This window comes from Python bivittatus, unplaced genomic scaffold, assembly GCF_059951505.1.
Source record: "Python bivittatus isolate LINGU-HERP-01145 unplaced genomic scaffold, Pbiv_v1 ctg000080_np1212, whole genome shotgun sequence".
NCBI lineage: Eukaryota > Metazoa > Chordata > Lepidosauria > Squamata > Pythonidae > Python > Python bivittatus.
The window spans coordinates 79737967-79763412 of record NW_028277035.1 but is presented as its reverse complement, the minus strand read 5'-3'; the positions used below and the strand labels follow the sequence as shown (position 1 = coordinate 79763412).

Genomic DNA, 25446 nt, shown 5'->3' with positions numbered 1-25446 from the left:
CCGAATCAAATTTTCCCATAAGGTTCAGTGTAAATATGGTTAATCCGTTCTGACCCCTCCGAATTTGGTTGCGACCTGATTTTTGATCGCATCCCGAATCAAATTTCCCCATAAGGTTCAATGTAATTACAGTTAATCCGTTCTGAACCATATGTTGTTGTTTTTTAAACCGCAAAAATATGACACAAAGTACAGTACGAAGAGAGAGAAAGCTAACCTTGCTCGATGCGACTTCTAGCGTGGAGGACAGGTGGGGAGGCGGTTACTGCTTGGAGGGAGAGTCCCCCTCCCTACAGGAAGCCGCAAGCACGTGTCACGGGAGGGAAAATGGCCACGGATCCTGTTCGTCACCTGATGCGGAGTTCGCGAACGGAGGCAAAATTTTGCGACCAGAGCTGTTTGTGAACCGAATTGTTCGTGAACAGAAGCGTTTGTGAACCGAGGTACCATTGTAGTTATCAGCCAAAGACATCTGTGGGGTGGGGTGCGGGTGGCAAATTTTGCCACTGTGTTTCAAGCTCTGCTCCTTTTCTACATCTACATTTTCCTTATGTAGATCAAGATGCCAGATGTACAGAAAGGGTGGAGCTGGCTTCACCCCATCATGATGCTCGTTTCTTCATTTTGACAAAACCATTGGATTCTGAAGATGCCTCTGCTATCTATCAGTATCCTTTCAAAAGCTGACTGCACTGATCTTCAAATTTAAAGGAATCGGCATGTAAAATGGTGAGATGTATCCTAAGTTATCCAACCTTAGGATAAGGACCCAAAGATGATCAGAAGTAATCTTTCTTTATTCATTAGGAAATATACAGTAGTTAACAGCGCAATCCTTTGCACAACCAATCAGAAGAAAGCATAGCTGAGTTCAGGTAAGTATTATCGTATAGAAAAGGGTTCTTCAACTGTGGCAACTTTAAGACGGGTGGACTTCAACTTCCAGAATTCCCCAGCCAGCAAGGCTGGCTGGGGAATTCTGGGAGTTGAAGTCCACCCATCTTAAAGTTGCCAAGGTTGAGGAATCCTGGTATAGAAGAACCCTAAACCTTGCAGTTTATATCATCAAACGCTTGCACATAAATTAGTGTGTTCTTCAGTGTGCTAACTGCAGGCTCCAACTAGTGTACCATACGGACACAAACAGTTCCAGACTGAGAAAGAATTAATCCCTTATAAACACACATGCGCTAATTACTCAAAGTTTATATTGCAAATCCAGAACTGGCTAAAAATCAAGGAAAAATATTTAACAAGTTTTGCTCCACATGTTCCTTGTTTGCAAATAAAAAACAGGTTTCCTCCAACTTCTCCCACCCACATATTTTTCATGGTATTCATCTGAAGAGTCTTTGGATTTCCTGAGATATGAAGAAAGGAAATGCCATGGTAATTGGGGACAGGGGTGATGAGAAAATAATTGGCAAAAAATAAAATTAAAAAATGGCCTTTTTTAAAGTCGTACACAAATGGGGAGTCTCTGAGAATAAGAGTCTTATATGAGATAATGAAATAACCCCTTACTCACTTGGGATAAAAGTTCTATGATACACTTGGCCATTCTCCAGCCAAAAACACCTACCACTAGGATGTTTTTACTTGTTTAAGAAAGAAATTCCAAGCATCTGCTTATAGGGATGTGGTGGTTAGATCCAGCCAATTTTCAAAGCCAATTTTTTTCCTCCCACAAGAAACGTTGGTCCACTTCTATTCAATTTCTTGGAAAGTTACTGTGCTGACAGACTGATAAACTGACAGGAGTCCCACCCCACCCACGCCTTTACATAATTTATTTCCAATATTCCACTTGGCTGGAAAGAATAAAAAGATCTTGTGTGGGCCTACAGACTGTGCTTCCATTTATTAATCAGGAAGATGGAGGGTGGAAGAAGACATTTTCTCATCTGCTATGACCACACACAAAAGCCAGTTGGGTGCAGTGGTTTAAGGTGCCAGAATATAAGGTCAGAGACAGGGAGTTCTCATCCTGCCTTAGGTGCAAAGCCAGTGGGGTGATTTTGGGCCAGCCACTCTCTCTCAGTCCCAGGAAGAAGGCAGTGGCAAACCACTTCCAAAAATCTTGTCAAGAAAACTGCAGGGGCTTGTTCAGGCAGTCACTAGGAGTCAAGACAGACTTGAAGGCTCAGCAACAACAAAAGACGGAGCACATTTTTTCTTTAAAAAAAGAAAAAATACAGTGCAACATTAAGTAACTTCCCTTTCCCCTTCATCCTACATTCCTTGCAGTGTATTTTTGTATTCCACACTGAAGGCAGAAATCAAAATAAACAAAAACGTGTGGCTATTGCAGGGAGCATGCATCCTGGCTGAATTCCAGCCTCTCAGTATTCCGCTTGTAAAAGTAAACTATTTGATAAAGTGGAGTGCTTTAAGAATAAGAAAACTAATCATGAGAACTGCAGCCAAATTCTCTAAAAGAGTCATCAAGTAGATCATTCTGAAGTCTAGTGACCAGATGCTCCTGGAGGCCTTTATTTATTCTGTTTTCCAGCACTTCTGCCAAGTAGGTCCCCTCTCCTATTTTATTCCTTTTATTTCTGCTTTTAGGGATTAATGTTTTGCTTGTGGTATTGTTCTTATTATTCTTCAGGGTTCAGTGTCCTCCAGAGGATCTGTAGGAGTTACTTCAATAAATGAGAGTTGAAGGTTCTACAGCTGCTCAGCCATGAAAATATATGCACAGCAGGTCAAAGGCACTACGCAATGCCCGCTCTGTGATTTTGCACAATGCAGCTGCTATTGATAATATGCTTAAGAAAAATGTGCTTTTTAAAATATATATCTATTTAAATTTTAACTAAACAAAAACTATGTAGAGCATAGGAATATAGCAAAGAAGCCATCAACAATGTGTGAAAAAAAGAGGGCTGTGAATGGAAACGGAACAGGCACATTAGCAAGCATGTCACTATTTTTATCCGTTGAAAGGCAATCTAGCAAACATAATTTTCTTTTGCAGCTAATTTGCTAAACTTTTTCCTTATTTTTCCCCAAGGATTGGAAACACATAGTTAATCAGCTCCTCTAGCATCAAGTAAATTACACCTTCCATTCAAAATGTAACTGATGCTTTTTGAATCCCACAGAAGGAATAAAATTCAATAATTGAGTTATATCATTTTAGGATTTCGTGGTTATGTAGCATCATGCCAGTTACATGTTTATTCTAAGTATGCCTAAAAATACTCAGAAAACAGAATCAGGTTGGTAATTTAGATTCTGTCAAACTTCAGTTTCAAATTCTAGGTACTTGCAAATACATTTTATACTTTAAGTACTGTTTAGGCCATATGGCATAATTATATTCCACAAGAAAAAAAATAAGAACTTTTTGTACCAAAATAGCATGGTCTATGTCTATAAACACAAATCTTAATGCTGCAGTATTTCACAAAGTTAGACTCAAAACTCACCTCCTAATTTAATGTCAAAACTAAATATGAAAGTACCAATAATTAGAATTATCCCTGAACCCATAGCATAGTCCTTTAATGCCCTACAGCTACATAGGTAAAGCAGAAAAAGTTACAATAATGCCATAGGGGATGGGGGAGAAGATATCCCAAAATAATGGACCAAACTCTTGATTCAAAAATGTTATTCCTATGCAAAAGCTGTTCAGTGCAGAAACCAAGCTACATGTTGTTATTGCTTGAAATTAAAAAAGAAAAAAGTGATACAAAGAAAAAGATGTTAAGTGGTTAATAGTGCAGTCCAACCAATGGAGCAAAAAAATGACAGATGGATGATTTACCTAGTTCACTGTCCAGTTCCTCCGTGTGTACCCCTTCTTCTCCAAAGGAAGAGCAGTGAGATAGAAAAAAATCAAAAGAAACATTCAGACACCAGCAGCAAGCAAGAAATTCCTTCCAGTATATAGCAGAACCAGCACCAAGTTTCATACCAACTTAGCCCAAACCCATGCCACAACACTTCAGTTACTAGAAAGCCTGTGGCCGTTGGCAACCACACTACAGATACATTTTTGCACTGCCCAAGTAATAGCATGGATCTCCCCTTCAATCCCACAAGGGTGGAGAAGTCTTCTTGCAGGACCATCAAGAACATTCATTGATTAAAAAGTTAACTGTCCTAATCAAGAGCTTTGTGCATGTAGAGTTCCTGTATATTTGGAATTTCCATTCATTTCTGGGAATGGTGGAAAAGCTAAAGTGGTTTTCTCCATGTTTTTCTGTGGGGATTGGTGAAAATAGCTAAATCAGAGCTCCTCTGGGTGCAAGGAGCCTCAAAACAAGATGCAATTCAGCTGTTTCAAAATCTAGTTTGATAAACTATTACTTTAATTCCGGAATAATTAAAATTAAAACAAAAACAAAAACCTTGACCAATTAAACTTCTTATTAAATAAAAGCATTAATGGAAACCATTAATGATAACTCCTGTACCAACTTTATTGGAATGAGTTGACACGTCATATAGTGCATGCTTGCTAGATGGTGTCACCTGAGGACTGTATTTCCAGCCAAAGTACATAACTTCAAATGGACTAATTGAATGCATTTCAAAGCATCTGTCTTTTATTCTAGTCTCAGAAACACTTTCATGTGAAAGTACTTGCAAAGAACTTATTCTATTTAAAAAATACCACTAAACCATAGAATTTTCATCTGTAAATGATGGCATGAATGAGAGGGAGTGTTGTTTTTGCTAAGAAACAAAACTGTAATCAGCAAATGAGAAATGATAAAACTTGCAAGCAAATTATAGAACAGGCATGGATTCATCTGAGCACATCAGCCACGTCTTTTAAAAGAGGTACCAAACGTGAGATTTCTCAGCATCAAAAAAACAAAACAAAGTATGTTGCCAGTTAGATTAATTTATAATTGTAAATAATCTCCTGTTATCAGTCACAGTGTAAATAATATTGATTTCAAATATTATTTTTCTAATAGATATAAAGTTGCCTCTATTAATTTCAGATGGAGGTCCTTATGATTCAGGTGGTAGGCCCTACTTTTAATGTATAAGAACCAGGATCAATACAAGGCAAATCTGATACAAGGTTCATATGTAGCAGGAACAGGAAACATTTGCAGGATCATTTACAGTTGAAGCAACATAATGGATCTGCTCAGGGTTCGGCAATGCATGGACCTTCAAAATAGCAGCTCAGCTACTATTCCAAGCAACCCTAGCCAGCATGGCCAACAAAGAGAAATGCTAGGAATTGTAATTCAGGGGCATCTGGGTGGCTAGATGCTGATTATACAGGACTAGGTGAATCAATGGATCTAATTTTTATATATATATATATATATATATATATATATATATATATATATATATTTTTGTCTGCGCTCAGTCATTGCTGACCCTGCAGTGACTGCTTGGACGAGTCCTTGCAGTTTTCAAGGCAACTGTTTTTCGGAAGTGGTTTGCCAGAGCCTCCTTCCTAGGGCAGAGCCCAGCTGGTGAGCGCAGGAGGCGGGGTTTCCGTTGCTTCGCGCCCTTTTCGGGCGCGCGCGGTTTTTCGCGCTTCCGGCAACTGCTCCCAACTCCTTTTTTGCAAGGCGCTGCCAGCATTTTTCCTCCCACTGGAGTGAGAGTCCCCATTTATCTACTCACGTAAGTTTTCGAACTGTTGGGTTGACAGGAACTGGGGAGGAAACAGGAGCTCACCCTGTTTAACGCGAAGGCTGGACTCGAACCGCTGAAGCGTTGACCATTTCTGGCCGGCAACTTTCAGCGTCATTAAGCCGCTGCGCCACCGCGTCCCCCTTTAATTTGATATATAAAGCTTCCCAAATTAATGCCCACCCAATTTCTTGAATGTTATCTCCCAGAACTCCAAGCATTATGGCCAAACTGGCAGGGAGTTTCCATGAATTCAAGCCTGACATATCTGAAGAACATCAGGTTGGGGATGGATATTATAAACCATCACTCTACGCGTTCATACACAGAAGCCATGTCATATAACCAATATTGTTTCTTGAGGTTGAAAATAAGAAAGATAAAGCTTGCTTTAAAAGAAAGTAAGAATAGAAGTCCATTCTCTTCAAAGAGTTAAATCAAAATGGGAGCTGGGAGGTGTTTTGTGCCTCCACTCACTTTTTGGATGGTTGACATGCTTTTAGTGTGATCATCTGCCAGAAAATGTTTGCCCACCCTTGCAGCATCACTCTTAAAACAATATGCATTTAAAAAAAATATTGTGGAAGTACCTTTGAAGCAGAAATTTATTATTTCTGAAATAGATATAAAACTTTTGTTTACTCATATCTCAATTCAATTTATGTTTAAAGTGGGATGTGAGGTTCAGCTTTTTAACATCTTCAGTAATGTTAAACTCTCTCTACTATATTGCTTGAATTTCTGTCTCCCTACATCTGCCATTCCTAATCCTATATCTTAAGTAAATCTTTTGAACTACAGAGCCCCCATACTGGTATTATTGGTTCAAGGTAACTATATGAACAAATATTTCTGCCCTATATATCTATATCTATATCTATATCTATATCTATATCTATATCTATATCTATATCTATATCTATATCTATATCTATATCTATATCTATCTATCTATCTATCTATCTATCTACCTACCTACCCCCCCACCACGCCAAAGTGAGTCAACAAAAAATACTTCCGTGTTCAAAAAAGAACTTCCTTAATTAGTTTTTTAAATGCTTTGTTTTAAATGAAGTTAGGTTTAGACTTTCTGAAATGTTTTCAAATAAGGCATATTCTCCTGTTTGCATAAAAAGGATATGCTTTTACACATTTCCTTTTTCCCCCCTATTCTCAATGCACGTCTAACAAATTAAGGTAGTTTGGTTTCTTAAACTGGAGACTAGTTTCCTTCCTTCAGTATTTCAAAAACGGTCAAAATTAAATCAACAATTGTCAACATATCACTGCAGAAATATATAGAATATATATTGCAAAATACATCACTGCAGAAAAGAAGAATGATATACACATTTTGCCTTCAGTAATGTAAGAAAGTGTCTTTGAGTCCAAATGGATATAATAAAGCACAAGGTTTTATATAGTGACTTTAACGTCTAGTCTTGTTTTACCTAAAATGATTTTGAAACTATACCTACTATAATTATGATTCTAGTAGCAAATAAATAAATAAATAAATACCTAAGAGTATCAATGAAGAAAATGACTAAAATACCACCTAGCTTGGTAATCTAATTTTGTTCTTTAAACCTAAAATAATGTTGAACATCTTCTTTTCTATTTTCTTGCCAAGACCATAATTAGACATATCCACCTAATTGAGATAAGATGAGGTCGATGGCCATTAAATACACAGTTATTTGGGTGGCAAGGCTTTACTTGTCAAATGTTCTCTCCAGAGGTTCATCTGATGCCTGCATTGTGATCTTTTAAACCATGGTGATGATACTTTTATTTTCCTTAACACTGTTAGTAATGTTAAAATGTTCACTACTTGTTTTGCTGCTGTTTTCCTTTCATTTATGTACTGATTTTTATTATTGTTGTTGCTGCTGCTGCTGATTTTAGCTTTATTGCTTTCAAAATTATTTTAGTTTGCATTTTTCTAGCCTGGATGTTTGCTGAATGTATGGCTTCATAATTCCTACAAAACTTGAATATACTCCTCCCTCCCATGCCATGAAAAAAGAATTGTTTCCTGTATAGATGCACCCATCCAAAGTCTTAGGCATGCAGCTACTATGGTTATATCCATATATAACCACTCCTTTTGTCTTGGTGCACATCTGAGCTTAACTGGCTGAATATTTCTTTTGATAAAAACCAAGGACAGGCAACCAATGAGATACATGGAGCTCCCCAGCCTCTTCTAAGGTCTTGGAGTACCATATAGTCATACTGCTGAAATCATCTAGTATATTACTGAATTATGGAGGCTTGCTTTTTCATCTTTTTTGACCCATTAATAAGTGATAGTAAAATGGGTACATTTTGTTTCAAATACGCTTCATACACCCACTTTACTAAAAGCAAACAAAAGAAAACAAAAATGGCAGTGAGGAGAACACTAAAAATCCCAGTTGTGCTCCTTTTCTTACACCATTATGTCACCAAAGGGCCTTCTGAAACTCCTGAAGGCCTAAAAGCCATTTTTAAAAAGTGTGCTCGCTAGCTGCAAAAGCATTGCCCACTCAGACTTGTACACTGAAGATGTGTTAAGACTATAGGCCATGCTGGGATATTCTGGGGACTCTTGTCCCAAGACTTCTGGAGGGCATCCAGTTGCTGAAGATAACTAGACCAACATGTGATTCTTAGATCACTTGTCATTAATGCCCAATGACTTGCTAACAGCTAAAGTTCAATTACAGCCACAGAATCAAAGTCTGAACTGTAAACCACTGACATTCAAAACAGAAAAGGTGGACTTTCCAAACATTATTTAAGCACTGATTGTCTTACCATCATCTTCACATTCTTCTAGAGGCTTTTGTTGTTTGTTCAGGCACCTTGGGTCTAGCCAAGACGTTGTTTTAGTATTATGACTGCAAATTAAAAAATAGGGAAAATACATTTTATAAAAACATAGTATCAGCGACAAAAAAATAACACGTGGACACAACTTTTCTTTTCAGCATATGTATGGTGCTACTCTGGACTGTATGGGATTGGACTGTGAGCCATATACAATCACAGATCTTTATCCCCCATTCCAATCACTGTTTTAGTTTCCTATTCCTTTTAAAGAAAATGTCATTTTAATTATTGGTATATTTACGGCCCAGCAGAGCTTTATGATTATTCACCATTTTTCATACTATGAAAGACCCACAATGCATTTGCCTGGTTCCAAAGATAAATAGGAAAACATAGAAAACTTGTTATTCTGTATTGTTGAAACAGAATAGCACAGTTCCTTCCACAAACCTCAAAAGAATGATCTAATCATCAAAATGATCTAATCCTCCTGTGAAATTATGTGAAGGGGAATATACATGTTCCTTTGAAGACTTACTATTAAATAACAGTTCTGCTTTCAAAGGAGAGTATTCACCTCCCTGCTATCCATTACTAGCAATGTGAAAGCTGAAGTGGAAGGTCACCATTTCACACACTACATTACCCACCCTTGCAATGCAGGAAGCACCCACCCATTCAATTCTTTTGTGCGTTTCTGGGCAATTAATCACCAGTTGGTAAACTAAGGCATAGAAGTCCAGCAAGCAAAGCAAATGAACAATAATGGAGAACAGCAGGTCTGCCAAGGTGCAGAACAGTTTATACCTCAAAATCATAAAGAGATCTTGTAAAATATTTGAATATCCTTCCAAACTGAAGATGTGAGATATTTATGGTGGCAGAACCATGCAAAGTTCTGGGCTAAGTATTGCATAAATGAAAATTATTTTTTTTAGTTTGCCACCCTATAATTTGTTTACTATAGAAAATAGAGATGACTAATTTTGAAGGGTGTAAGGCAGCTACTGCTGAATGTTTAATAACATGCCACGTAGTAAGAATTTAGCTTCTAATTTATTCTATCAGCAGCTAAAGTGTTATGTAATGAAGTCAACCTTACTGGATTCAGTACAATGTATTTATGAATTAATATGCTATGATTAATCAAAGTGTGCTGAAAGAAAGGTCCAAAGGCTGCCTCTGTTATGTTTATTCTCTGGAACTGCAAAAGTGAGAAACACATGGTCTGGATGAATCACTTAGCCATAAACCCCAGGCAACTTGGAGGTCGCACTTCCAAACATCCAAGGAACATCATCATCTAAGGAAGAAACAACCTGGCTGTAGTCATTCTCACAAGGAATGGCTGTACAAAGCTTGGTTCCTCTTGCTTACAACAGAAAGAACATTATTCCATTTGCTGTTGGCCTCCAAAGTCGACAAGTACGACACTATGGTCTTATTCAGGGGAGTAAGTGCTACTAGACTAGTTACAATGCATATATCAATAGAAGTTATGCCAGCATGAAAAATCAGCCTGGCTCCATAAATGCCTCTGTAAACCTCATTACTTCATTCAGGACATTGTCAAACTATTCCTTTTTCTTTTATTCTCCTCCCTTGTATAATCTTCTCCAACTCAGAGCTTGAGATGGTGCCCATTTAGAATACCAAGATTTTAGAAAATTAAACAAGATAAAAGTAAATAGCTTATGTCTCAGGAATGCAATGATAATTTAACCCTTTTCCAGAATTCCTCTCCATGTTCAGAAAACACAAAGAGATTTATGGAACTGAAAGATTAAAAAAGAAATAAAAAGACACTTTACTCTATAAAGTAGACTTCTCCATTCTCTGTATAAGCCATCTCCCAGTTTTCAGGCAGAGGACCCAAGTTTTCCTCTGCACAAGGAGGTAGGTATTGAGGGAGCTTCTCAGAAGGTTCCGTGGTGGGAACGATGGTGATGCTACTATTCAGAGATGGGAGAGCTGCATCTCTTATACTGTGTATATTGTGCTCGTCTTGTTCACCAGAGTCTGCTGCAGAAGAACATCACACAAAATAATAAAAAGTAAAAAGTGATTATTACTTAGAATATTTGTAATGCTACCATTTTTGTTTCCATCCCTACTTGGTTTAGACACTTCACCCATAATTCAGAGTATGCCTGCTATTATCACGTAGTGATACAGACTTTTAGACCCTTCCAAGTGACTCAAGATCACACTGGACTGAATGAGGGAAACAGCTCTTTTTTTTTTAATATGTCACGAATGAGATGGGGTAAGGTGTGAATAGGAAAGTCTCTCTCTCTCTCTCTCTCTCACACACACACACACATACACACACATTTCCAAAAGATCTGTCCAAGCTGGAAAATGAGCCTTAAAATCACAAATACAATTTCAGTATAAAAAGATCCATACTGAGACCAAAAAAAATCCTAGACTTTAAATATATGTTCACGGAGCCTGACATTTACACGTAGTAAATGAATAAGAAACTGATACACAGTACATTGGGATTCTAAGAAAAAGAATGTTTTCATGCAAAAATCCTAATGCTTTATATAGGATAATTGTTTAACTCACTAGAAAACTTTGTACACCTTTGGCCATCATACCTCAAAAATAATACTGTAGCCTGAAAAAGATGCGGAAAATAGAAACTAAAATGATCAAGAGCTGAAGAAACTCTCCCAAGTATAACGTTTATGATGTTTGGGTTCTGAAATTTAGAAAAAAACCAACATAAGGTAAAGGTGTATAAAGGTAAGTATGACATGGAGAAAGTCGTAATACTAAAATTCAGGCTCATCCAAAAATGCTGAGAGATGGGATATTCAGGATGGATACAACTAAGACGTTCATCACATCAGACATCTTTAAACTGTGAAATTCACTTCCGCAAGATATTACTGGCTACACTGTGGGTACTTACAACCATGTGTTTCAGTACTAAATGCTCAGTGGCACGTTTAGCAATGATATGTATACTTTCATTATCATTGCCACAATCTAGAGAAATTTTTTGAAAGCTATCAGAAAAATCAGATTATGACTCTTCTCTCTGACTTGCTAGCTTCCACAAAATAGCTGTTCCTTAAAAGCATGATCCACTTCACTTGTTACGGACAAACAGGTACAAGCAGTGCTTTTGAACCAAAACAGAAAAAGCACACTGCACATCGCAGCACTTCCTTAAAAAAAGCTGTATCTTTTTGTGGGTTTTTATGGAAGCTACACAATCCCAGGAAATACGCGTATGAGATAAAGAGGCAGTGATAGGGTACAACAGGTGATATATTTAATATTTCATATTCCTGGGAATGCACAGCTACTGTGCAAGCCTTGGAAAATATGCAGTTTCTTTAAGGAGGCTAATGCTTCTTGAAGCAGCTTTTCTTCTGGAAATACAGTGTCCTTCCCTATCAAAAGCATGGATATCAATGAGCAGCTATATAGAGAACTTGTAGACTGGCCCTTGGAATGCCTTGACATTCAATACCTGGGAATGATAAAATACGCCTACATCTGCAAAATGATTATTTATTTTATTTATTTATTTAATAGACTTGTCCCCGCCCATCTCCCCACAATGGGGGATTAGTTGACCTTGCTTTCACAATTGCTTATGGAATTTAAGAAACTACTGGTGGAGGTAAGCGTATCACCTACTCTTAAGGAACTTATAAAAAAACTAACTTTTTTATAAGCGATGTGGATAAGACCACTGAATTATGGACCCATGTCAGGTACTGAAAACAAAGAATTTAAGTGGCAATTTATGCCACTTAGAGAGAGGGCATGCTTCGGCCCCTCTCAGTAAAAGAACTCTGATTAGCGGGGTCCAGAAGGCGGGCCTTCTCTGCTGTAGCCCCCGCTCTTTGCAACATTCTGCCCCCAGAGATGCGATTGGCCCCCTCACTCCTGGCCTTCCGAAGGGGCTTGAAGACCTGGCTCTGTCACTTGGCCTGGGTGGGGAGGGAATACTTCAAGCGTGGGAATGGCTAGCCCCAGAGAGGCCTGCTGTCTTTAGCCCTAGCTTCTTCATCTTCTTGGACTCTCCTTTTCCTTTTTTAGTAATGTTTTTAAATTGATGTTTTATGTATTTATATATATTTATGGTTTTAATGTTTTGTGTGAGTCGCCCAGAGTTCCCCCATTAGGGGGAAATGGGCAGGGGAGAAAACAAACAAACAAACAAACAAATAAATAAATAAATAAATATCCTGTCCTTGTTTATAAAAGGTATTCCTCTATTAGGGCTTAATTTCATATAAGGACAAATAAGATAATGCCGTTTCTCAACAACAAAGCAATAACAAAATGTAACATTTTTCTAAAATAGTCCTAGTAAAGGTGAACAAGATTAAAAAATCTTTAACCCATTCATCTTTGATTAAACTTTATTAACAAACTCTTACACATACTAGGATGAAATGTACAGTAGTTAAAATACATCATACTTGGAATAATTATTTGGAAGTAAGCAACTTTCTTAATTAACCATGCTACATTTGTCAGAGTCATTGGGAGTTGGGTGGCATACAACTTTAATACATTATTATTGTTGGTTGCACAGTCAGCCAGATGTTTAGACTGCATTTGGCATTTTTATCTACAGTACCTATCAGGTCCTTCCCAAGGACCTGGGATAGGCAAATGTTGTTGTTTGATGGTGTTAAAAGTATTGCCACAGGATGTAAGCTGTTCCAAGTAAAACCGCCTTTTGCAATTGACTGATGGTGATTTTGTCAATGCTGATGGTCTTCAAGTGGTGTTCCAGATGTTTTGCGATTGCACCTAAGGCACATATTACAATATGTACTATCTTTTCTTTCTTTTGTCACAGTCGTTCTATTTCTGTTTGCAGTGCTTATCTGTTTGAATTCTAAAGTCCCAGAGCACCTTAGCTTCTTCATTTTCTGTTACTTGTCTGTTTTGTTCTTGCTTGCAGGCAAATGGTATTTCTTGCAGATATTCCAATGTACCATTGTTGCTACTTTGTCATGCATGAGTCTGTCAGTGTCGCTCCATGGGTGAAGGGCATGATTTATTGTTATTATTTTTCTGGTCTTCCTATCCAGGGCTTTTAGTTCATCTTGAGTCCAGTCCACTATTCCAGCTGTATATCTAATGACTGGAATTGCCCAGGTGTTAATTGCCTTCATGGTATTTCTGCCACTGAACTTGGACTTTAAGATATTCTTCACTTTTCTGATGTATTAACTCCTAACCTTCTTCTTGACTTCAGTGTGCTTGATGTTGTCAGCCTGGAGGATGCCCAGGTATTTGTAGTGATCTTCTTCATCCAGACTCTTGATGTTATTTCCATTGGGCATCTTGATTCCTTCAGTTTTCACTATTTTTCCCCTGTTGATGTTAAGGGTGGCACTTTTGTCCAGTTCAAACTCCATTGCAATATCTTGGCTGTATATTTGGACAGTGTTGAGCAGCAGCAATTCTATTTCAGATGGTGTTTTTCCATACAGCTTCAGATCGTCCATGTAATGGAGGTGGGATAGCCTGGCAGATGTTTTTGATGTTTGATGTTTTGATGGCTTGATTTGTTCAGTATTGTTAACAGAGGAATCAATGTGATGACAAACAGTAGTGGTGATAGTAAGTCTCCTTGAAAGATCTCTCTCTTGATATTAATCTCTTCTAGTCTATCACCATTGACCAGCAACTGTGTCTTCCACTGTGCCATTGATCTTTGCACAAAGCTTCTGATGCTTCTACTAACTCTTGTTATTTCTAGGCACTTGATTATCCAGTCATGTGGCAGGGAGTCGAATGTCTTCTTGTAATCAGTCCAAGCTACATTCAAATTGGTCTTCCTTCTCTTGCAGTTTTTCAAAATCATCTTGTCAATTAGGAGCTGATCGTTTGTTCCTCTATTGTTTGGGTGGTTTCCGTTCTGCTCAGATGGAAAGAGCCTGTTTCCAACTAGATGCTGTTGGAGTGTATCAGCTACCACACCAGTTAGCAATTTGAAAGTTGTTGGTAAGCAGGTAATTGGCCTGTAGTAGCCTGGTGCTGCCCCTTTTGTTGGATCTTTTATTATCAGGTAGGCTTTGCCAGATGTTACCCAATCTTCAATTTCATCTCCTTGCAGTATGTTGTTAAACTGCTTGGCAATGAGTGGGTGCACAGCAGTCAGATGTTTCAACCAAAAACCATGCAGTTCATCTTCACCTGACGCTGACCAATTCTTAATCTTCCTTGCCCTTTTCTCCACCATTTCTGCAGTTATTACAAGTTCTTTCATTTCAGCTTCTTTTTTCTTCTTATCCACCTCCTTTATCCAAGCTGCATTCTTGCTGTATTTCTTTGGGTTGTCCCATAGCCATGCCTGGAACTGCACTGTTTCTTCTTTGTCAGTTGTTGACTGGGTCATTGCAGTCTCTCCATTAATGGATTGGTAGAAACGTTTCTGATTCACTCAGGGGATCCTTTTGGCTTTTTTTTTTTCCCCTATAGTGAGAATCAAAAACCCAGCCTGGTTCGGCTCAGGAATGTGGTGCAAAGGGGGTTTTGTGCACTGCGCTCCAGGAGCTTTTTGCAAAGGGGCTTTTTGTCAGGATTTTCATTCTCATGGGAAAGGATTCATCCCGTTATCTTTACAACAATAACAAATAATATTTTGACTACAGAGATCATGTGAAAAACACCTGTTATTGTGTGTTGTGTATTGTGCTATTTACTGCCACCTATTGGCGTGTGTATGCTAGTTACCCAGTGGGGGTGACATAATGCTATAATACAAGGAGCGGAAAATGTGCAGCCTCTCTGAGTAGTTGTTAGTTGCTTTAGTGTTAGCCACTATGTAGGTTTTATGGGCTACGTAGTTGTAACAAAGTACCAAGTAGTGTACCTCTTCTCTAAGAGTTTGTAGCTAGAGATTTTGTTACGCTTGTGTTGCTAATAAGTCTTGGATGCTACATTAAATGGGAAGATGTGTTTTTCTTTATATTTTGTATGATATTTGCATTTTATGGAATTTTGCATTTTTATCAATAAACACCAGTTAGTATATATTTTCTGACTGGATTTCTTTGGGAAATAAGAAATGGACATTGGATTGTGTTTGCTTTCATGGCTAATATTTTCCTGGAGTTTTTGCTGCACTCTGCGCAAACAGGAGTGTTTGTGATTATCACTCTGCTCGACACTTTTTGGTGTGCCACAGCTCTGGGACTTCCTTTGGCTTTTTTTTTTTCTGCAGCCAAAGCCCAGCCAGGCCCAGCCCAGCAGCCTAGCCAGGCATGCCTCATCAGCAGTGGGAGCAAAAAGATGGAGAAGTCAGCTGGGGCAGTGGAGTGCAGGGTGGCAAGGGTCTCAGAATACAGGATGGTGAGGGCGACTACAGCTGGGACTGGGCTGTGGTAGCTGTGGCTTCCCAGGGTGTGACAAGCAGCCCAAGAGCTGCTTGGTTCTGGGGCTACTTGCCACCTAGCAAGGCAGGGTGCAGGACGGCCAGAAAGGGAGAGATGGGGGAGGAGATAGACGGGTGGGGGGGAGTTGGAGGCAGTCCCTTACCTTACTAAGGCTTGGGGCTGGGAGAGACCAAGCCCGGAATGGCTTGGATTGGGGTGGGTACTTGCTTAATGACCCATGATTCCCAGTTAATGATGGCAACTGGGACTGCTGGGATTACAGTTGCTAAGTGATGTGGTCACATGAAATCTCGCTTTACAACTACATTGCTTAGCGATGGAAATTCCAGTCCCAATTGTGGTCGTAAGTTGAGGACTACCTGTAATATAATAGGCTTTCATGACCCCATCTGATAACTTAAACTCAAAAAATTATAGGTCACTTCCTAGGGTTGCTCTGACTACTCTCTTAAAAGCGGCAATATAAATCTTAACTTTGAAGTTAGAGAAAATCTTATTGCTAACAGAATGCCATTTACATCTTTCCAAAACAAAACTTTAGTTTCATTTTGACCACGGTAGTCGGGCATTTAAATACAGGAATCTTCTTAAGAAAAAATACAGATTACATGGATCGTGATTCTTCCAATTCTCCAATTAATAAGCAGAAGGAGAAGGAGAGGGAGAGGGAGAGGGAGAGGGAGAGAGGGAGAGAGATTGATGATTGATTGATTGATTTACCTGTAAAGCTACTGCTCATTTCAGGGGTGTCATCCTCTTCATTCTCTGCATGTACTAAACCAGCATTTTGCATATCATTGTAGGACTTGGTTCGTTTGGGAGTTGTCTGCTTGGAACTTGACGGGAGGTTTTGCAAAGCATCAGCGTTATTCACTTTCCCACTGAGGGGTTGGCTGGGAGGTTTGGGTGTTCCATAATAGTTACCTAGGAAATAGAAACACGTTTTATTTATTTATTTGATTCAATTTCAGCACCACCTGATTCCAGCTGTAGGAGGCTCACAATATAAACATTTATAAAAACCCAATACCAGAGAGAGAAAGTGAGAGAGAGAGAGGTTGTAGCATAATAAAATAAAAAAATAAACAGAAGCACAACCAGCAAGGGCCCCATCCATCTCAAACCAAGGCCAGGTCTTCAGGACTTGCGGAAAGCCAGCACGGTGAGAATCATAGGGATCTCAGGGTGGGGTGGGGATCTCGTTCTAAATTTGCAAGTTATTGTTGGTTTTTAAGATGTTGTCCCATTAAAAGCTTTCATCTTCTCCCTTTCACTAGCTGCAATTATAGCCATTTTTCCTTCTTTTATACAAGTATGAGTAAGTTTTCCTTCCCTGCCTTCCCATCAACTGGAAAGCCTAAACAGACATCTGCTGTTTCGCCTTGCAGAAACTTAACTGTTTTTAATTTAAAAGTGCCAAATGTACAAAGTCTCAAACAAAAGGAAACTGAAACTAATGGAAGAAAAAAAAAGGGGGAAGAAAAGAATAATTATATTTGAATTTCAATTAGTTATCTCTGAAGAAGTGCACACTAACTTAATGCTGCGACATATTCACAGTGAACTCCTCACAAAATTCAAAAGTACTAACATCACCGAGAAAAATAAGGGAAGGCTAGGATGACGTGCTTTAATGATGGCAGTTTCATGTTTTAAAAGCAAAATTTAAAAATTTGCAAAAAAGACTGTCAAATAAAGCCCCATGACACCCGCTTTAGGAGGATAAGCTTTCAACTGTTGAAGTCAGAAAAGAGAAACAAAAGACATCATGTGTGTGTGTGTGTATGAATGATATCCTTTTTTCTCTATTTTTATTTTTCTGTTGTTGCTGAAACTGTGTGTGTGTGTGTGTGTGTGTAATTTCAGCAACAACAGAAAAAAAACTCCCAAACAAACGCATGTCAAATCTGGAAGCCATTCTCCTCAAACCTGATGTCCGGGAAAGCTCTTCCAACTATATTAGACTCATTGCATCTCCAGTCTCTGTAGCATATGCTTGGAGATTTTCAGGATGGCACCAGGAAAATATTACACATTTATCCTACTGCAGTTGCACAGCCTTGTGCCTGCCAGTAACTGTTAAAATCCATGGGCTTGGCACAGCTCAGATTCCGGGGGAGGGCCCTCAGGGTATAGATTTTTAAAAATACTTTTTTAGATGTGTTAAGTCTATCTGACAGTTTTGTTTCCTGCTGAAAATATTCAGGAAATGACTGCCAAATACATATACGTGTGTGTGTAGGGGTAGCTTTTGAAGCCTCATGAAACTCATGGGTTGCCCACTCTGGTTTGAAATAACTGCAGACTATCAATTAAATGCTTCCCTGGATTCCATAAACTCAGTAAGATAAGTTAATTTTTCCTAAACAGGAAAATTGTATTTCCTAGGCATTTAAAAAAAAAGGAATGGTCAATGCCATACCAGTATATACCCCACTTAAACTTTTTTAATGAGCATTTTTTCTTGCAGTCACCAAATCTGGTGAGATTTTGGCATTACTTCATTTGACCTTGCAAATGTTGCTGTGAGAATAGTGAAATCTTGTGAAATTGAAAGTGATGAAGGTGGGTGGGAAATACTAGGCCATCACGCAAGTTTATACAATGATGCTCAATACATGACAAGTTTGCTAGGTACTTTGTTTAAGAGAACAAAATCTAACCAGGAATGATCTAGTTTTAGCTATGAGCCAAGGCCTTAACTGTGCAATCTAGCCCAATATCAGTTTACTAGCTTAAGAAAATGTTGCATATCGAAATACAACCTTAGCCTGAACCATATTACAATTATAGAAATACTTCTAGAAACCAGACTAGATCATTAACAGGATGCTAGTTTCTAAACCTCTCTGGATCAGAGAGATGCAAAGGCCCATTTAAGTCTCCAGTGGGGTGAACTTTCTCCCACTCACACCCTGAACTACAGCCAGTATAATCTGCTCCTGGAGGAGACTAAGCTGGAGAAAATTTCTCGATAGAGTGATTCCTTTTCAAAGGCCTTGTATAAATCAGTTCCAATGAACATAAAGGCTTTAGCTTCAGTGCAGATGCAGCACCTTTAAATGCATTCTTCATTTCGGATTTGAAATGTACATGTATACATTATTGATACAGAGGAAATGGCTTCTTCTAGTAAAAGCCTTAATGGGAATAATGAATGCTCTTACAGCACATCCTGTCTCTCTTGTTTGTATGCTCTATATAATGCCAGAGAGACGGCAGGATGATGAATGGGAGAGAAGATTAAAAAAGATGAAGAAAGGAAGGAAGAAATAGGAAAAGAAAGCAATTCTTGAGGCCATCTTCCTGTAGTAGTTGTGTTGCAATAAGCAACAAAGTGTCCATAAGCAACACTGTTTTTACTGACATCTTCCATGATGCTATAATGCCCACCAGGCGTACAAATAAACAGATTCTTTTAATTGCAAAAAATAGAAACTGGGTTTCTCATATATGAGAATATCTCATATAAGCATTTTAGAAGAGAATTTGATAGCTAGTCTTTTTTGGAAGAATAGTTCACTGCCCCAAAAAAGACAGAGGTAAACTGAGGTGGCAAAGAAAACCCAGGGATGGGTAGAGAGGCACAGAGATTGGAGAAGTTTCCTCTTCAGCTTCCTTTCTAATGAATTTGTATTGCTGTGACTACACATGCCCAGATGGAAACCATGTTGTATGTATGCTCATGACATGTTCTCAAATCTTCCAATGCACCTACCAACCAAAAAGACTGTCTATCCTATGCCTAACGGTGGCATACCTAGCACATTTGACACCCAGAGTGGCCACCTCCACTCACTGAATAGCACCACAAGGCCCCAGAAGCACAGGCAGCTCCGTCTCCATTGCTATGCTGCCAACCAGCAAACAGGTGATTAGCACACTGGCAGCAGTGACCCAACTCCACACTCACCATCAACCCTCCAGCTAGCCTCCTCATCTTCAGCAGCAACCCATTATTACCTGCTCCCACTACCCCATCCTTGGTACACCACTGCCCTTAAAAATTGTTTTACAAAACTCTACAGTTTTATAGATGAATCAGTAGCTGACAATCTTTTAACAGTGACATTCCATTAATGGGTATAATCACTCAAGTTCTGCTCCAGTTCATCTCCTATTCAGTTTAACAAGGCTGTGGAACAACTGCTAGTAGATTAGTATTCAAAACAGAATATCATCCCTCTTATGTTCAAACTAATCATTGTTCTAAGGCAAGCCTGTCTCTAAATTCTTGATCCTGGGTTAGGTGTGGAAGATTGTAATCTGTGACCTGTGGTAGTTTTGTAGTCCAGATGTTCATCCTTAATGGACAACATTAAAGCTTCAGATTTCCCTTCCTTGCCTTGGACTGGAGAGTCTTTTGATAACTAGGACATAAAACTACTCAAACCACAATTATTTTTCATGGTGAAAATTCAACAGGAGATGATTTATAATCCAAAGCCCCAATCTAGGACTACCTCCTTTATCATGACACTTACATCCTGCTTGTTTTATAGAGATGCAAGGCCACATAATTGAGTTCTGTAAGATAAGTTAGCCTGAGAAGTTGTGACTGACCCAAAAATCACATTGTGAGTGGGAATTTGAACCTGGGTCTTCCTAATCTCAGCCCAACACTTAGCCACTACCTTAAACTGCCCCCCCAACACAAGTAACACATCTTTCCATCTAGTTCAACATAGTAAACAATTAAAAAATATTAGGCTGGGATGTACAACATCCCAAAGTTTTATGTTTACAGATAATTTCCCAAGAATTACCTTTTCTTGTACAGAAATATATTTTTTTAATATTCTACTTTCTACCCAGCCCCTCTTCTAAGAATTACACTAAAATCACGCTGTCCTTTTGAAAATGTCATTCACACCTGGCTTCCGTCATTGGTTGTAATTAAAGGTTACATTTGGTTTTCCCACAATGTGGAGAAACAAATGTCAAGACAGTTGTGAAACGTTTTACATGCGTACATATGTTCTAGCTCACAAGTCGAAACAAACAACTCACTGATAACCTTTACAAAGGCTTCCTGTAATTCAGATTTTTTCCCCCCTGAATATTAACCAGTAGAGTAACTTATTCGTGGTCCTTTCTACAAAGGTAGAGCCAGCATCTTTCATCTTCATCCACATAAGAGATGTATGAAACTGGTAGGTCAGTTTAAAGTTAATTAAGTAATTCTACCTGAAATGTGGGCATTTTTTAAACTGCAATATGTAAGCTTACTATGTTAATATTTGGAGGTGTGTGTACCAATCTGATCCAGTGGTCTTTTGTGTGTACATTGATTTTTAATTAAAAAACTATCCTGATTCCAGATCTCCTCAATTGCAACCCGTTTGTTCTTTTACCTCCTAATGATGTAAATTACTTCAGTCATCGACTCAGGAAACACAAGCCCTACCCTATGATTTAGTACAACATACCCACTGCAAATAATGAGAGCAGTCAAAGCAAAGCTTATGTAGAACAAATCAACCTATAGTCTGGAGGCTATTCATTCACAGCAAAGGGAAGAAAAGAGGGGGCGGTGGGAAAGGGAAGGAACCCTGAAGGAAATACATCACTACTTTACAAGTGATTTGGGAGCCACAAGAAGAAAAAAAAAGGCCTACATGTAAATCCAATCAATGGTTGTCTAATCATCATAATCTTCTCACAAGCCAGAACCGTGGTTGCATAACCGTTTACATTTTACTGTGAATTTATGCAGCCACTGTAATTTAGTGATAAAAAAAAATACCTTGTTCAAAACACATCTAATTAATAATGTGATGGTTCCCACAATATGTGAGGAGCAAACTTCCTTGCCTCATCAATAATAATGAATGAAACAAACAAACAATTAGGCAATTTGTACTGCGGTTTCTATTTCTGTGACTAGCCAAGGTTCACCAGAGTTTTAAAAAAAAAGGATGAAAAGCAAAAGATAACCGAGGAAATATAAGATTTTCAGTAGGATGCCTTCCTGTTGAAAGGTCCCTGTAAATAAAGACATTCCTAAGTGTATCTCAATACTACTAATTTATAATTTTTAAATTATTGTATTAGACTCCAAAGCAATGTAGAAGATCTTTCCTTTGGGCCCATTTACTTGCACAACTGACTAGTCCAGAGGATTAGGCTGAATTTATTCATTCGTAAGCCATGTGAGTTTATGAATGAATGAGATCTGAACCTGGGCCAGCTTTATCCTATTTCAACACTTTAACCATTGCACCAGACCAGCTTTATCTGGCATTGCAACTTTTCATCTCAGTGGCAAATGGCCCATTGTCTTTTCTTTAATCCTCTAACCCAAACCCTTTCCCCCTGCCTGCTTTCTGCGTGCTTACTTTGGGATTTAAGGGTGGGAATGGGGAGTGATTTGCCTCTTCTGCTCACTTTCCCATGCTCAACTCCTAAAACACAGCCTGCACTCAGACACAGCATTGCTTTTATTTTTAAGACAAATCTAAGTCCTACATAAGCAACATAGCTAAAAATATGACCACAGCCCAGTAGTTTGTTTGAAGGTGTGAAAAAGGTAAGTTATGTATTGTATCCTTAAAGGTGGTAGAGGGAAAGCCGGGGGACAACTGTACTAATTTGCCTTCTGATAAATGGGTGTAAGAGAAAGTATCCTTGGTGTGTTTCATACACAACATGTGTCTCCTAGATGCTGGGATTCAGACATCAGTATACTGCTTGTAAGTTAGTCTCTAGATTAGAGATCCTAGCACACAGAGCATGCTTGGAGTAAAGTCAGGCCTTGGTTACATCTGGCCAAAATATGCTTAAAGTGACCACTACTGTCCTTACGGAGAGCAGGAAACACTGCATGTGGAATGGTATTAGTAAGACTGTTAACCTGACTTACATGGTCTTGATCTTACTTAAATGCCATATATACATATATACATATATACATATACACATATACACACATACATACATACATACATACATACATATATATATATATATATATATATATATATATATATATATATAAAAGCCTTGATCCATCAAAGCCATGATGGGTGGTAGAGGTCAATATTTCATGGCCCATCTGGTGCCGACCATGGTATATGAAAGATGGCAACTTGGAATATAAAAGATACCTACTTGGCAGGAGAAAGACCTCAACTGCAGAACATAAAAGGAGTAAATGGTAAAGAAATCTCAACTGATATGACAAAATCTAGAAAAGCACAAATCTTTGTTATGAGACTTGTAAAGCTTCTCTCATTGTGTCACATTTTAAAGAACTAAATCTTTAGTGAAGATTTGCACTTAATTTTATTTTTAAATATTATTCTAACAAAAACAGATACTTGTAAAGATTTTGAGTCAAATACTAGATTGGGCAGGATTTTCATATGTATTAAGAGAGGGAAAATGATAAAGATGTATCATTATGTTGCATTAAACTTGCAAGAAAATAGACTTGATGAATAGTTCTTAAATTTATAAGAATGACCACTCTTCTTTTTTAATGGAACATTTTAGTAGTTCTTTTTAATATACATCCATTCAGCCTCACGATAATCTGAGAAAAGGGCATTATGTTTGCTGCAAGACACATAGAAAACTGTCAGTGATCACCTCTCATGGCTGGATTGGCACAGCAACACATTATCTAGAAAAGCTTTGCAGAATGCCTTTATATTCATTATTATAATCTTTAAGAATTATTTGCTATTGTTTCTAAAATTCCCAACTACTAAATCTTTGTAAGTTTAAAAAGAAAGCGAAGTAAACTTGGGAGAGTTTAAACACTGGCAAACTACAAAACACTACAAGATAATCCTGTACATCGCTCTTCAGGAATATATCTGACTCACTTCTGTGAAGCTTTCTTCTGATCAAGTACATATAGAATTGCAGCTAAAAAGGGTTTAAATAGCCTGCAACCTCATTAACAAATCAATGAAGTCCAATGTTATTTAGGCTTATATGCCCAGCTATCCAGACACCCAGACTTTTCCAAATAAATTACAGGAAGCAATAAGTAATTGTTAACCACAGCACACGTTAGGATGGAGGTTGAAACAAACCTCAACATTATCATGAATATTTCTGTCCTCTCAAATATACTTTTCTAATATGATGAGGTAATGTAGTTTCTAGGAATAGGTGGAACAATGTCACTCTGTTCCATATCAGTGCCACATGTACTCATATATTATTCTGTTATCTGAACTGTTTTTTTTTTCTTCAAGAAAACCAATTTTCAAAAAACCACCAAACATTCTATGGCTGTTGTATATATTTTAGACATATGGTTCCCCAATATAGGAAAGTGTGCACCTATATATTGTTCTATGCAACTAGCTTTAATACATAATACATAAAGTTGAACTCTAATGGATTCTTTCTGTGGCTGATTTTTTGTGTTGTAGCAGAGATCCACTTAGACAGATGAGACTACTTCCCTACAAAATATCTCAGTGGATTCCTTATAAACCTTCAGGAGTGTCACAATGTTAAATTTCCCAAGACACTTCAGGAACTCTCCTTTCAATACTCAGGTGTCTCAGAGCATACCTTCATAGGTTCCTACTTCAAGAAGAGTTCCGCTTTTTTCAAGTTCCAGAAACTCTTGCACGCTCAGAAAGTTATAGTCCACACCAGGCACTTCTCCTTCTCTTGGAGGACGTGTTGTGCCTAGGTAAAGAAAAATGTACAGAACAAGATGAGTATTGATGTTACAACAGTACCATTAGAAAGAAACAAATACTACATTATCATAATGGTAAGGGAAATAGTAGAGGCAAGGCCAGGTGGTATTTTCTGTGGAAAAAGGCAATGGGGAGAAGCCAACAGAGAGTATAAAGCAGCACTGTTGTGCCCAGAGTGTGGGCAACTATCACTATTTCATTCGCTCTCCTCCTCGCCACAGAAGACAGACAGAAGAAAGGAGAGGAACATTTTAAAGACTAATACATTATTATGGCATACTTCTCAGCAGATACAGAACAAGTTACACCAAAGTACACTTGTTGGTCTCTAAGATGCTTCCTTCTGCAATATAGTTTTCCCTCTAGAAATCATTTCACACCAAGTTCTTCCTATCTGAATGGTCACTGATGAACAGAACTACTGCTTGTCTTACTGGAATCACCATGTAACATGAGCTTATTTCCATAATCTGTGATCACAACCCTTAACTATGACATCCTCCAGTGGACATTGTTTTGTGCATCTTCTGTTTGGCCAAAGTCTAATTCTTTCTTCTATCTATCCAAGGGCCAAGTATGTGCTTAATAGAAATATTTCTCAGTTTACATGTACTTTTTCATCAATCTCAACCCCCCAGTCTACTTATACAGGGAAATATGAATTAATTTCACAAAGCTTTCCTGTACAGGATAATATTTGCATAAAATAACACAGCGTGGGGTGGGGAGAACCCTTTCTCATAATCTTGGTACAGTCAAATAAAACTTTGAACATTAAGCATCTTGAGTGATGCATATTTAACTTTCTCAGTTTAAAGGTAATTAACTGTAGTTTATTTTGAGTGTCTCTTCAAAATGTAGTTCATGTATCCCTGGAGACTCACTGAGGGGGAAACAAATCTGGGTATCTCATTTATATTAAGGAAAATATATCCTCTATGATTGACACACAGCTGTAA

The 25446-nt window shown here is 38.2% G+C and overlaps 1 protein-coding gene across 22 annotated transcripts in view; it reads right to left on the bottom strand.

The window, feature by feature from the left end:
• The window catches only part of MAGI1 (membrane associated guanylate kinase, WW and PDZ domain containing 1), a 490154-nt gene that overhangs the window by 99601 nt on the left and 365107 nt on the right, over positions 1 to 25446 (bottom strand). For 16 of the 22 annotated variants that reach the window (XM_088134385.1, XM_088134386.1, XM_088134393.1 and 13 more), the window contains 5 exons: positions 24354 to 24473; positions 16542 to 16745; positions 10248 to 10458; positions 8422 to 8504; positions 3776 to 3811 (listed from right to left, as the gene is read on the bottom strand). In XM_088134385.1, the coding sequence (XP_087990511.1) occupies positions 3776 to 3811; positions 8422 to 8504; positions 10248 to 10458; positions 16542 to 16745; positions 24354 to 24473 (654 nt within the window). The remainder of the gene's footprint in view (positions 1 to 3775; positions 3812 to 8421; positions 8505 to 10247; positions 10459 to 16541; positions 16746 to 24353; positions 24474 to 25446) is intronic. The other 6 variants (XM_088134392.1, XM_088134389.1, XM_088134391.1 and 3 more) reach the window with 3 other exon arrangements.